Raw genomic sequence first — 12,419 nt, 5'->3', positions numbered from 1 at the left:
GAGCCTACCCTAAGAACTTCGTTAAGATATCTCGAGAAACAAAAATGTTGGTGTCCTCTCAACCTTTGAAGGTCGTTTTCTCAATCAATTTTTTGCCTGGTGTGACTGCTCAGTCAAGCTGTATTTCAGGAACTGCTAATCGGAATTTCATGGGGTTTCTGTTATTCCATACATGAATAAATTCTTAGGGCAACACAAGCCAGTTTTTTTATGATATTGTTTGTGGAATTCGTGATAAACGGTTAAAATTTGATTAATTCAGGCCTAATTAGTGACACTAAATTCAGGGCAGCGGCAAAATCTTTCAGCAAGGAAATTTAGAAAAGGCCTTGTCTTGCCCTAGGGCACCTACCCAGAATTACAATACTGAATTTCACAGTGCCAGCACATTTTGCAAATTCTCCAGGCATGACCCAAGGAACCCATGTAAACCACCTTGATATGCTCTTGTAACTTGAGAACCAGTGTGCACAGCTCTATGAAACTTGGTAGTTCTTCAAATGTTTGTGGTATGAGCCTACCCTGAAAATTTCATTCAGATATCTCATGAAATAAAGTTGTTGCTCAAGGGTACCCTCCCCCCTTAACAAATCCGACTTCAATGGTTTCAGGTAATGTACTTGTATCGAACGTGTGAACTATGTGTTTTGTATCTATGTCTATTGTCTTCCAGATTTTGATTCTGTGCACATCCGTGACATTTCGGTCGATGAGCCCTTCTAGCATTTTTGTATTAGATATATGAAATTATGTTCAGAGATGACGCCACGGACGGTGTTGAGAAATCGGTGTGCTGTTATGGAGACTGGGATGTCGCCAATAGATACAATGTTTGAGCTTTTGGAGTTCTGGACACTGTCACGGAGGTGTAGCATTGTCTCCACTGGCCACTTAGGATACCTTGTAGACAGGGCCCAAAGCATCTGTTAAGCATTTCGGCACAAGGAATGGGGATTGAATTGAAGCATTTTTTTTCAATTGTTTAACTATGAATGGCACAAAACTTGGTGAATGTTGCTTTCTTGGGAAAAAGTCTGCTGCCTTGTTCCCCACCTTTTTCAGGGTGTGATCATGTTTGGATAAGGGTGGAGCTATGAAGAGTACATGTTATTTGGCCATGATGCCAGCCACCCACCATGGAGCCCGAGGGGACAGGACAGGAACTTGCAAGCAAGCCCTGCCCATGCCAGCTGTGCACCCCAACTGTAACCAATAGGACACAACTCCGGGTAGTTGGCCACACAAGGTTAACCCTCGCCGCTAAGAAAAAAAAAGGAAAAACCAAGGAGTAGGAGACAGGACAATTGTGAGAAAGGAATAAGAAAGTGAAAGATAGAGGGGAGGACAGGAAAAGGCGGCTGCCGATTTTCCCTGGTCGGGTCAGGCCGGAGGTGCCGTGTATAGGAAGCTGGGGCCAAAGTGGTGTGTTGCCTCCGCTAAGGGGCCTTAAAGGTCGAAACGCTCAGCATCGGCTCAGCCACCAGGATCCCCTTTTCACCGGACACGTGGATGCTATGCACGACTGAGCGCAAGTGCTCGGGTCAGCGGTGACGCACTGCTCACCATCATCCCCCTGCGGAGATGTCCCTGCGGATGATCAGGAACCCGTGGTGTCGCAACTAGCCAACATCTGCATATAGCAGATGCCCCTGCGGGGCACCACTGCAAGTGGGGTGGGAGAGGAAGAAGCCGGAGGCACTGCGGCCGAGATAGAGGAGAGCACATGCTTCTTCCCACATGTTTTCTCTCTTGGTCTGCACGCCGCTGTTGCCGCACGAAACTGAATCATCACCTTGTGTCGCTGGCACTTTCCGCTCCGGTGCTTCTGACAAGTTATCGGTACCCAAGGAATTGTGTGAGCGACCACGCAGTGGCGATAGGTACTGACTGCTTTGCCCTATTATGGCTATGCCCTATCATTTTTCACTGCTTTTGAGCAGGAACCGTTTAGTATCATGTGGTATGACACTCCAAAAGCGAGACCAGTGGAGATGCGAAGACGACACTGGTGCACGGTGCGCTGTGTCAACTGTAGTTGCTCATTGCAATCAGACGTTCCTCTCACGTTCGTTCGTGCTTTATTGTGATGAAATTTTTCTGCCAGATTTCGGAACTCAGCACAACTCCATGTAACACCATTGTGACATGGTGGTCTCAAATATGCATATCAATGGGTGCGGCGTTGGGGAATTGAGAAACTTCGTAATATCGAGAAATTCACTACCGAGATATCGTTTCATCACAGTTGTTGCAATTCTTAGGGCCTGTATTTCTGATAAGCACTAGTACTCCATGTCATTAAATTTAAGCCTTCCAGATGCTGGTCGTTAATTTAACTTTCAAAACGTTTTTTTTTTTGTATAAATAGCAAATCAAGGACTCCAGAGCACAGACCTTTGAGCGAGTTGGTGCACTGCAATCACGTACAAGCACAAAAAACGTAGACAAAAAACACTTGGACAACACGAGCGCTTACTTCCAACTGAAGATATATTGACACACACGCACATTAAATACATCTTGCTGCATGACGTCAAACTGACAGCGCTGCCGACATCAAATGGCCGCAAAAAAAAAAAAAAAATTCTTATTAGTCAGTGAGACAGATGGTGTGCTGGCGCAGAATGGACCCGATTTTCTAATCAAATCTGCCTCTATTATTTCTCTAATATCCTGACACCTATGCTTGAACACTCTCTTGCATGCGCTTAAGAAAGGTTTACATGGTTTCTTATTCTTTTCAGCGCTGTCATGACAATATTCAGAAAGGTTACTATCTCTATAACTGCCTACCTTCCTCCTGTGCTCCAGCAATCTTTCATTAAGTCATCAGCTAGTTTGACCGATGTATCTAGAGCCACACGATAGAGAAATTTCATAAACCACACCAGAAGCACATGCTAAAAAAGGATCTCGGTGCTTGATACCGCATGGGTCTTTAAGCTTTTGTAAAGGATTAGTTATTTTGACTGATTTTCCAGCTTCTAGAGCACCGAGAGCAATACTCTGATGTCACTACATTTCAGAATCTTCTTTAGGCGATGCGAGGTGTTGTGCAAGTCAACAAACTTTTAGCCCTTTTTCGTGAGTGTTTTAATCCTTTAGAACTGACGCATGAAATTCCAAGAGATGGTGTTTTACAGTAGTTAGATTTGAAGCTAATTCTCACTGAGAAATCTACGTGTTGTCAGTACCATCCAAGGGCTAAGAAACCTCTCTTACCGTTTGATTAATCTCATTCTAAACTTTTTAAGAGAGCAATCGCTAAGCAATGCCTAAATAATGCACTAAAAATTCGTGTTGCCATTCACTGAGCCACAGTTTCCAAAAGCAAGAGACGCGTCTCGTCAGCTGGGTATCTGATCAGCCTGATTGCATCCGTATACGAAGGGATATTAAAAACTGCAAAGAAAAAGGGCAAGCCAGAGCAAAGCATCGCCTAAAGACTAAGAAACACAGTGATGTCAAAGTAGTGCTCTCGGTGCCCGGGAAGCTGCAAAAACTAGTCAAAATGATTAATCCTTTCCAAAAGCCTAAAGACCCATGCGGTATCAAGCACCGAGATCCTTTTGTAGCATGTGCTTCTGGTGTCGTTTATGATATTCCTCTATCGTGTGGCTGTAGGTACATCGGTCAGACTGGTAGACGTCTAAACTAAAGATTGCTGGAAGACGGGAGGAAGGTAGGCAATTATAGAGATGGTAATCTTTCCCAACATTGTCACGACTGCGCTGAAAAGAATAATAAACCATGTAAACCTTTCTTCAGCGCATGCAAGATAGTGGCCAAGCATAGGTGTCGGGATGTTAGAGAAATGATAGGCAGATTTGATTAGAAAAGCGGGTGTACCCTTCGTCAGCGCACCATCTGTCTCACTGACTAACAAGGAAACAATGTTTTTGTGAGCGGCCACTTGATGTTGTCAGTGCTGTCAGTTTGACGTCATGCAGCAAAGTATTTAATGCGCTTTTGTGTCAATAAATCTTCAGCTGGAAGTAAGCGCTCATTTTGTCCAAGTCTTTCTTTGTCCATGTTTTTTGCGCTTGTACGTGATTGCAAGAACTCCAGAAAGCCAAACCATTGGTTTTCCAACAGCGAACACCATTTAATTTCATTTAGAGACATGTACTAAATAAATATCGTACAAAGTGGTAAAAGTATTGAAAATTATAGCATCAAAATATCAACATTTGTCCACCCAAGAAATCATAGGATCTCTGTTTCAAAGATACATGCTAGAAAAATTGGGAAAACAATTGAGGGTCTAACCTGCCTGCATGAAAACTGTGAAGAATGTACAGTAATCCCTCTTTATAACGAAATCGCTTTACTCAAAATATCGCTTTATTCGAAATTTCTTGTGGTCTCAACCCAAACGCACACATTTTAAGCCGCATTACTCGAAGCACACGAAGAGCTTGACCCACTTAGAGCGAAGTGGCGAGAGGAGGAATCACCGCCGAGCGCCGCCGACCGTTTTGCGCATGCAGTGTCAAATTAACACCGCCGATGAATTAGTTCCATGCAGGCACAGAACGGGCCACAAAAGTACCAAACCTACAGCTGATGACCTGCCTAGTAATGGGTACAAAGCGAGTGCCGGGTGCCCCCAGCTGTTTACAGCAAAGTGAACGGAAGCTGTCAAATTCCATGGTACAGCACGCTCGAATCAGTCGCAATCGCATCGCTGGTGTCCCCCGTGATAAAATCCAAAGGAGAATAAAGTTTTCTTGATGCTTTGCGATGCCAGAAAACCACGGTTTCTTGGACGACGAAAGTGACCAAAAGACCGTGGTCAGATTTGCGCCATAACATTTCATGGGGTGCACTCACTGAGCAAAATTTTACCACTCTAAAGAGCATTTCTGGCACTGAAACGTGCCAAAAACCACAAAAGAAAAGTCCCTCAGATTATGAGCCCATTCACACTTGCGAGTCGCGTGCAAGCCGAGCTTTTGGCAATGACACCAACCGCGGACGCGCCAGGCAACGAACTAGAGTGCTCCCTGGTTGCCGTAGTCGTCATTAAGCACAACCGTTTCACATCAGCCAAAGCAGACGAAACTCTCAAAAGCGTGCGAACAACGCCATTGCCAAGAGTTTTCGCTTCAAACAAGAAGGCAACCCGCAGGTCGCGCTTGCAAGTGTGAACAACGGTGTTGTCGAGGTGCTGCCTGGTCGCAAGCAACTGCTGTTTGCATGCCCTTTGTCGTGTTCGACGCGAGGAGGGACGATGACTTTGGGGAAGCCAGTCTAAAAATTTGCTTGCCGCTCAACAAAACACCACCCCTAGCTTCGTTGCACTTTTGACGGTGCAAACTGACTGATAACTTGCCGAAAACGAAAAATCAAAGCGTCGCCAGCGGCAAGTCGGGCTGTCAAACGGCGGGTCAACACAACCACCGTGTTTCCCCGGCGATTTTCTCGAGCCAGTCATGCTCAATTCACGACATACCACTAGACAAGCAGTCTAGATGCGTGGTAGGGGCATTGAATTTTGTTCCCAGACATTTTTTAACGGCGTGGACGCGGCGCTGCGCGAACACTGACACTCGGACCATAGTATTAGCACATTTTTGTTAACAACGGTGCGTCGAAAACTCTTGCTCTGCAAACTTCACGGCTGCACACCTAGAAAAAAAATTGCCCAGTAATCATGCAAAGCCTCTAGTGCAAAACCGTTCTGTTTTCACGATCGCGCTGCGTACCCACAATGAGCGGCTAATAGTTTTTTGAGCACAACAAACACAACCTCAGACTCGAGCCACAGCATTTGCAGAACTTTCCAGTGCGATACTCTTGTCATCTTCCGTGACCCCCCCCCTCCATACACGAGGCCACTGCATTCGAAATACCCCGAAATACCACGACAAAACCGGCCACTGCCTTCGCGATTCGAAATAGCCCGATGTTCGAATGCATGGGCGGCGACCGCGGTCTCATGCATTGCTTGGTCAGGTTAGAACAGGGGTTCTCGGGCAGTCGCATATATCGAATTATTGCTTATAACGATTTTTTCTGCCGTCCCACTGACTTTACTATAACGAGGGATTACTGTACTACCAAGCTCACTGTTTTGATTAATATTTACCGTGCGTACAAACCGTCAAAATATGACAGTAGCTAAATTCACCTGAAGCAAAGAAATCGCTTCAAGGCACAGCATATTCACAGAAAAAATTGAATTCACTATGCACCATCAGGGCCATTACAGAATGACGTGGCTTTGTAGTAGAGTTCCTGTTATGGGCTACCCAATAAAAATTATGAGGTGAAGTTAGAGTATTGACACTTAAGTTTTTTCTTGAGTGTTTTCTTATTTGAAACGATGCGTTACTCGTTTGCATACATGGATTACCCCTGTGGCTCTTCGCCTATGACTGCTAAATAATTTATAATCGAATTTGTTCTTGATGTCGTTTCATTTTCATCACCTGAACAATGGCTGTGACGTGTAGTTTGTTTGTAGGTCCCATGAGGCATGAAAAAACTGGCAATATAGCTGCTGTATAAGTCATTTATTGTCCCTCCAGCTTTTGAACTAGGTTGGCTAGTGTTGAAATGAATAAAAGCTATGTATCAACGATTATATTTGTTTTTTTCATGGCTCACATTCAGTTTCAAAACAGAAACTGACAGAAAAAACAACCAAAAAGAAATTCAGTAATATATTATTCAATGGTCGTAGGCAAAAACTACATGGTGAGCCATGCATTTTAATGGCTAAAGCATCAATTGAAGAAAACATGTAAGTAAAATTAGTAACTATTTCGGTCTTCCCAACTTCTGTGTACACAGAATACGATTTTCAGCTTCAATATAACGAAGTACATTTAACCGCACTTGCAGTATAACTGAATTCGACTGCTACCTTAGAACAAACAAGAAGCAAAAATGTACCGTCAGCTCAAATAGCAAAGTGAGGAGCGTACATTGAAAGTGGGCGCCGCCCAGTTGGCACAATCAGAGTGCATGGCAGATGAAAAAGCCACCTGGTACGCTATCTGCACTAGTACAGGCAAGGTTCTGAACCTTGTGCGGAGCAGATCCACCAGGCGACACAAGAGTGGGCAATGCAGCCTGCCAGGCTAGCTGCAGCTCTTGCAATGTAGCCAAAAATCTGCACCGAACGCGGCATGCTGCTTCTGCTCAAAGGGAGGAGGCTGTGACAACAGTAGTTTTCTATTCCCAAGCTTGGTAAAAGGATTCCAAGGGTTGGCAAACCTGTCAGCCTGATAACCTCACTTCCCATTGTGACGCTGCTTGCACATGCCCAAAGATGCACGTGCTTGTGGCGGAAAAGTGACAAGGTGTGGTTTGGGGCACATTTCATTTCATCTGGCGCTTACAGAAGGATTCTAATGTGCAGGAGGACGCTTTTTGTTGTTATCGACACTGAGAAAGCCAGGAAGAAAGGAAACGAGACCCACTGTTGCTGATAGTCCTTTGTGCCCCTAACAGTGGGCAAGCCTTTCCAAATATCTTGCAACAAGCAGGCGCAAGATTTACCATTTGACACTGTCATCAGCTTTTCTAACTTACGATAACTTTAATGCAACGGATGCTACCAAAAATGACTTCATTTAGGAAGGGGTGCAAGGCCCATGCAGTAATGACAGCAATGAGAAACCTTAAAGTATCAGAAACTACATGGTGAGCCATGCACAATAAGGTACAATAATGTTTGCATGGTACGACAAGGTTTTCCGCCAAATTGGTTACTGAACTAAATAAAAACTGGCATGCTGTGGTGCAATAAAAAAGATAAAAGCAAGCACACAATTGCGTGCACATCACTTCGAATGGTCAAGACAACTTACGAGCGGCCTCCTCAATCCAGCGGAGACAGCCTTCAACTTGCGGGATGTGACCTTGCATGGTGAAAATTGGCGGACACTGATCCTCATTCGTGACACGAAGAAATGTGAAGAAGTCCTGAACAAACTGCCTGTAGTCTGTGATGCCCTCCTCAAAGCCGGTGATGGGGATCCCATGAGTATTCTCACCTGATCAGAAAATAAAAGTGATCACAGATGCCTCAAGAATGATTGCAAAACTCTTTCAAGAAAAAGTACACTAGGACCTCAATTATACGACTTTCATGGGACTGCGTGAAACTGTCGTATAATCGAAAATCTCGTGGAAGTAATGCATTCTCGTAATAAATGTGTCCACTACTCTCGCTTTCAAAAATTAAAGTTGCTTTCATGCACGTAATAAAAGCGCCCATTTTCATTCTGCGAGTAGTAGTTCTGAGAATGCACACAGGCAGGCTTTTCGGCATCTAAGAGGCAGCTTTAGATGAGGTGCGGCTTCTGCACTGAAGCCGCAATAAAAAGCGCTTTCGAACTAGCCACCGATGATCACAGAAATGTCTAGTCTTGTTACCGGCTGGACAATAATTTCATGCTGGTATGAATGCACAGCTGATTTTCCTAACACTCTCGTCAGCGAAGCATGTGGAAAAACAGGTAAAGTGAGCCACCTCACACACTGATGGCAGCAGGTTGCACACGCGGAGTCAGCAGTCAGCAGAACAGTCATTACAGGCCGTCATGCGCTCGATTGCAGTGTTGTGCGCACATCTTGATTCTGATCGAGAATGAACTTCACTGACCTTATGTCTGCCAATAAAGTGCTCCACCAGCGATTCTCATTCCAGAAGATTCCCGCCGGCCGTCAAACGAAGTGAGGCATGCATATTTTTGTGTCGTATAATCAAGGTTCTCATACATTATTTCTATGGGGATTCACTGGGCCCTCACTAATTTTTTGTAAAATGCGGTTTGTCGCATGAAAGGGGGACACATAATCTGGGTGCCACTGTATTCAGGAAAAAAAAAAGGCGGGGGGGCACCCTTGCTGCTGTGACAGGTTCTCGCCAGGAAAGACTCCTAAAGGGCAACCCACGTGGAGTGAACTTTCACAATGAACTTCGTGCACAAAGCAGCAGCAGCACGAAAGGATACCCACGCACTGCCGCCGTGCTGCACCACATGCGGCGAAAAACAAGCGGCCACCGCAGTGATTTCAGTGTTCCTAGCAGCAGCACGATTTTATATACTCAGTAAAATGCTGAAAAGAACAGCTTTACATTTAAAATTAAGCCATTTTTTATTCAACGGTGACAAGGGCAAATTATTCTTTGTGATCCCTTCCTGAACCAAAATATTTATTCTGTTTGAACCTCCTGCACTTTGAACCCAAAACCGTGAAGACATTTCTATTTGTGTTCTGGACTGCGCTTAACACCAATATAACAGCTACAAACAGCAGCACTTACTTTTCAGACTGCACTAAAATAAGCTTCAGGCGGCACACAAAAAATGTATTGTTGAGTAATTCCACAAATGCCTACTCACTGAAACTCAGTACCTAAGCACTAATACACAGGACTACCCAGGCCATTCTTAACACCATCCTAATTCTTTAATGATCTTATTATGGATGGTCCATGAGCTCCGTGGAAACCTGTTGGACACACACTGCAATCTGAAGTTAGCCATGATCAATCGTCCCTGCGAATAAAACTAAACCGCTGACGATCAACGCCAGAAGATGCACACATTGTAATGGGCTGCTTCGCAACAGAAAGGAACAGTTGTGAAACTCACTGTGGTCCTTTGCAGCACTTGCAAACCCAAGAGGGATATTGCCTGTGGGTACAAATCAGTCATTAGTCAGTGACACCACACTAGCCATGCCGGAACTGTCGCAAGAAAAGTGTCGAGCTCATACCTGGGTTTATAAAACGGTGGAAAGCTCTGATGAACCCTTGCTCAATAGTATACTCGACGACAGCTATTTCGAGTGGGTAAGTTATCCCATTGGCTTGACAGAGTATGTTGGTTGACACAATGTAGACAGGCGACTTTTTGATTCCTAGGGGGATTAAATGAGAAAAAGCAGAAAAGGGTACAAGGATGTCAACTGTCAAGTAAAAGCTTGTCTAAACACTACGCACTTTCTACTGGCCCCATATCGTCCACATAATGCTGTATGTTTGTGATCGCATCTTGCTCCAGTTGCACCCTTTCGTCTTCTTCCTTGAGCACTAGCTGTAAAATAAAGCAACGTTTTTTTGAAATAAACATGGCACACAGTCTGCACTCACACAAGCGGCCCAAAAAGCATGAGGTTTGCTACCCATGCAAATAGGTAACCTATATGTCAACCATGCAGGCAATCTGTTCCACACCTTTGTAAATTGGAGGAAAAAGGAAGCATTCCGTTTTGTAAGAGTGCACCGCGACAAGTTAACATTCGCTCAAATGCTGCAAGTGCTGCACAAATGGTGCAGCAGCACAGAAGCAAGTTTTCGTTGAGAAACATCGCTGAGATTTCAATAACTTTTTTTTACGACACATTTCATTAAAGGTCAGCTAATGAAACGTGCCACTCATTTCGTTTGAAAAAGCAGAGACATTCGAACAAATGAGAGCCAGGCATTACTTACCGCGATGCAACGGCCGTCGGAAGTAAATTTGTTATACAGGGACCCTCGGCCTCTTTGTTTGTACTTATTTGCCATATCTTCGTAAATGGCCCGCTCACCTTCACCCATTTGCTGAAAAATCAAACATGGCGCGCTTGACAGCACATAAGAGCCGTTCACACACCACTTAGCGAAATAACGTAGACTGTAAGAATAGATAAAGCTGTGATAAAGGAATGAAGACAGAAACGTACAGGAAACTGAGCGTTCCTTAGTAATGGTTAAATTGCCCGGGCGGAACAAGACAAAAACGGGACTGGTGAGGAGCGACGGTTGAAGCCAGCCGACAAAAAAAAAAAAAAAATTGGTGGACGCTTAAGCTTCGTCTTTAAGAGTGAGACGCAACAGCATGTCGCAGCGTTGCCGAGGAGTACACAAAACGCCATCGCCCGTTCGGGGCGATGCGTGGCCCGTTGGACAATTTCAGGGAAGGACGCCTGTCTCACAATATCTGGGAACAGGGCCGTAAGGGAAAGAAAATGAAATGAACAATTGCTTTTAAAGAAAGGAAATGGCGCCTGTCTCTCATTTCTCGCTGTACACCCGGATCGCACCGTAAGGGAAAGACAAATCGACAGATTGATCAATCCATCCATCAATCAATCCTTAACACTGTCGCGTTAAAATCGATTCCCTTACGGCGCGGTTCAGGTGTCCACCGAGATGCACCATTTTTCGCTCACGGCCGAAGACGCCGACGACACCGGCTTGTCTGCGACACGAGCTCCTTAGCGCTGTCGCGTTAAAAAAATTGCAGGACGCTTAAGCTTCGTCGTTAAGAGTGAGACACAACAGCGTGTCGCAGCGTTGCCGAGGAGTGCACGGAACGCGTGGCCCGTTGGACAATTTAAGGGAAGGACGCTTGTCTCGCATATCTCGGCCTACACCCGAACCGGGCCGTAAGGGAAGGAAAATGAAATGAACAATTGCTTTTAAGGAAAGGTAATGACGCTTGTCACATTTCTCGATGGACACCCGGATCGCGCTGTAAGGGAAGGAAAAATCGATCGATCAATGAATCAATCCACCATTCAATCTATCAATCCTTAACGCTCTCGCGTTAAAATCCCTTCCCTTACGGCGCGGTTCAGGTGTCCAAAGAGATGCGCCATTGTTCGCTCACGGCCAAAGACGCCGACGACACCGGCTTTTCTGCGACACGAGCTCCTTAACGCTGTCGCGTTAAAATTGCAACGGTACTGTGCAAGTCATTCAAACAAATTGCAAAACCGAGGTAAGCGTTTAAAAACTGTGTCCATTACCGGGTTCCATTCAACAGTAGTTATAGGGTAAACCAGGCTCCCCAATGCAGCTTACCCTCCACATCTGACGGGCCTCTTCCCGAACGTCGTCGAGCGTGCAGGGAAGATTGTGTTCCTTTCTAGACTTCTGTAATTCTCGCATGAGAAAAAAGAATGGCCCCTTCTTCTTCGGCGCCATTTCCTTTAGAGCGCGACGAGCAAGCGATTCAGCCTGCAAGAGAGAACCGTCACCTGGCTCGCGTGTGGACGCCAAAATTTCACAAATGGCCACTTCGCAGCACCGCAGCCGCCGCAGCACAACACCACACGTGCTTGACAGAACCGGACTTTAAAAAATTGGTAAGCAGTGCTAAAAGAAGGGGAAAAAAAAGCAGAATTTTTAATTTTGTGATTTGTGGTATTCCTGAACAGAACTGGTGCAGCGAGTGCAGGCGAATAGAACGGACCTGTTGCTGTTGTCTTTCGTTCGTGGTTGATCGGTTGATACCACTATAGTGCCTAGAATATACTTATATTCTATACTTATTTCCTTATATTCTAGGCACCATAATCCCACGTCGATCCTCTCCTGGGACGCTGGGAAGTTCTCGCTGCATCTCCCGCCAGTTTCAAAAAGAGATTTAGAGGGATGGTAGAGCACAAAGCAGCTCGAGGATTCGTCA

At 45.2% G+C, this 12,419-nt stretch overlaps 1 protein-coding gene across 1 annotated transcript in view; it reads right to left on the bottom strand.

Annotated features, from left to right (window-relative positions):
* The window catches only part of LOC144093685 (protein maelstrom homolog), a 29,312-nt gene extending 17,301 nt beyond the window's left edge, over positions 1-12,011 (bottom strand). Inside the window, exons 1-6 of the mRNA XM_077627273.1 lie at positions 11,813-12,011; positions 10,457-10,567; positions 9,965-10,058; positions 9,739-9,882; positions 9,615-9,656; positions 7,821-8,006 (exon numbers count right to left, since the gene is read on the bottom strand). Of these exons, the coding sequence (XP_077483399.1) occupies positions 7,821-8,006; positions 9,615-9,656; positions 9,739-9,882; positions 9,965-10,058; positions 10,457-10,567; positions 11,813-11,935 (700 nt within the window). The 5' untranslated portion in view covers positions 11,936-12,011. The remainder of the gene's footprint in view (positions 1-7,820; positions 8,007-9,614; positions 9,657-9,738; positions 9,883-9,964; positions 10,059-10,456; positions 10,568-11,812) is intronic.
* Between the last annotated feature and the right edge of the window lie 408 nt (positions 12,012-12,419).

This window comes from Amblyomma americanum, chromosome 6, assembly GCF_052857255.1.
Source record: "Amblyomma americanum isolate KBUSLIRL-KWMA chromosome 6, ASM5285725v1, whole genome shotgun sequence".
In the NCBI taxonomy this organism is placed as follows: Eukaryota; Metazoa; Arthropoda; class Arachnida; order Ixodida; family Ixodidae; genus Amblyomma; species Amblyomma americanum.
Note: the sequence above shows the minus strand (reverse complement) of the source record. Positions and strands in the feature narration are given on the sequence as shown.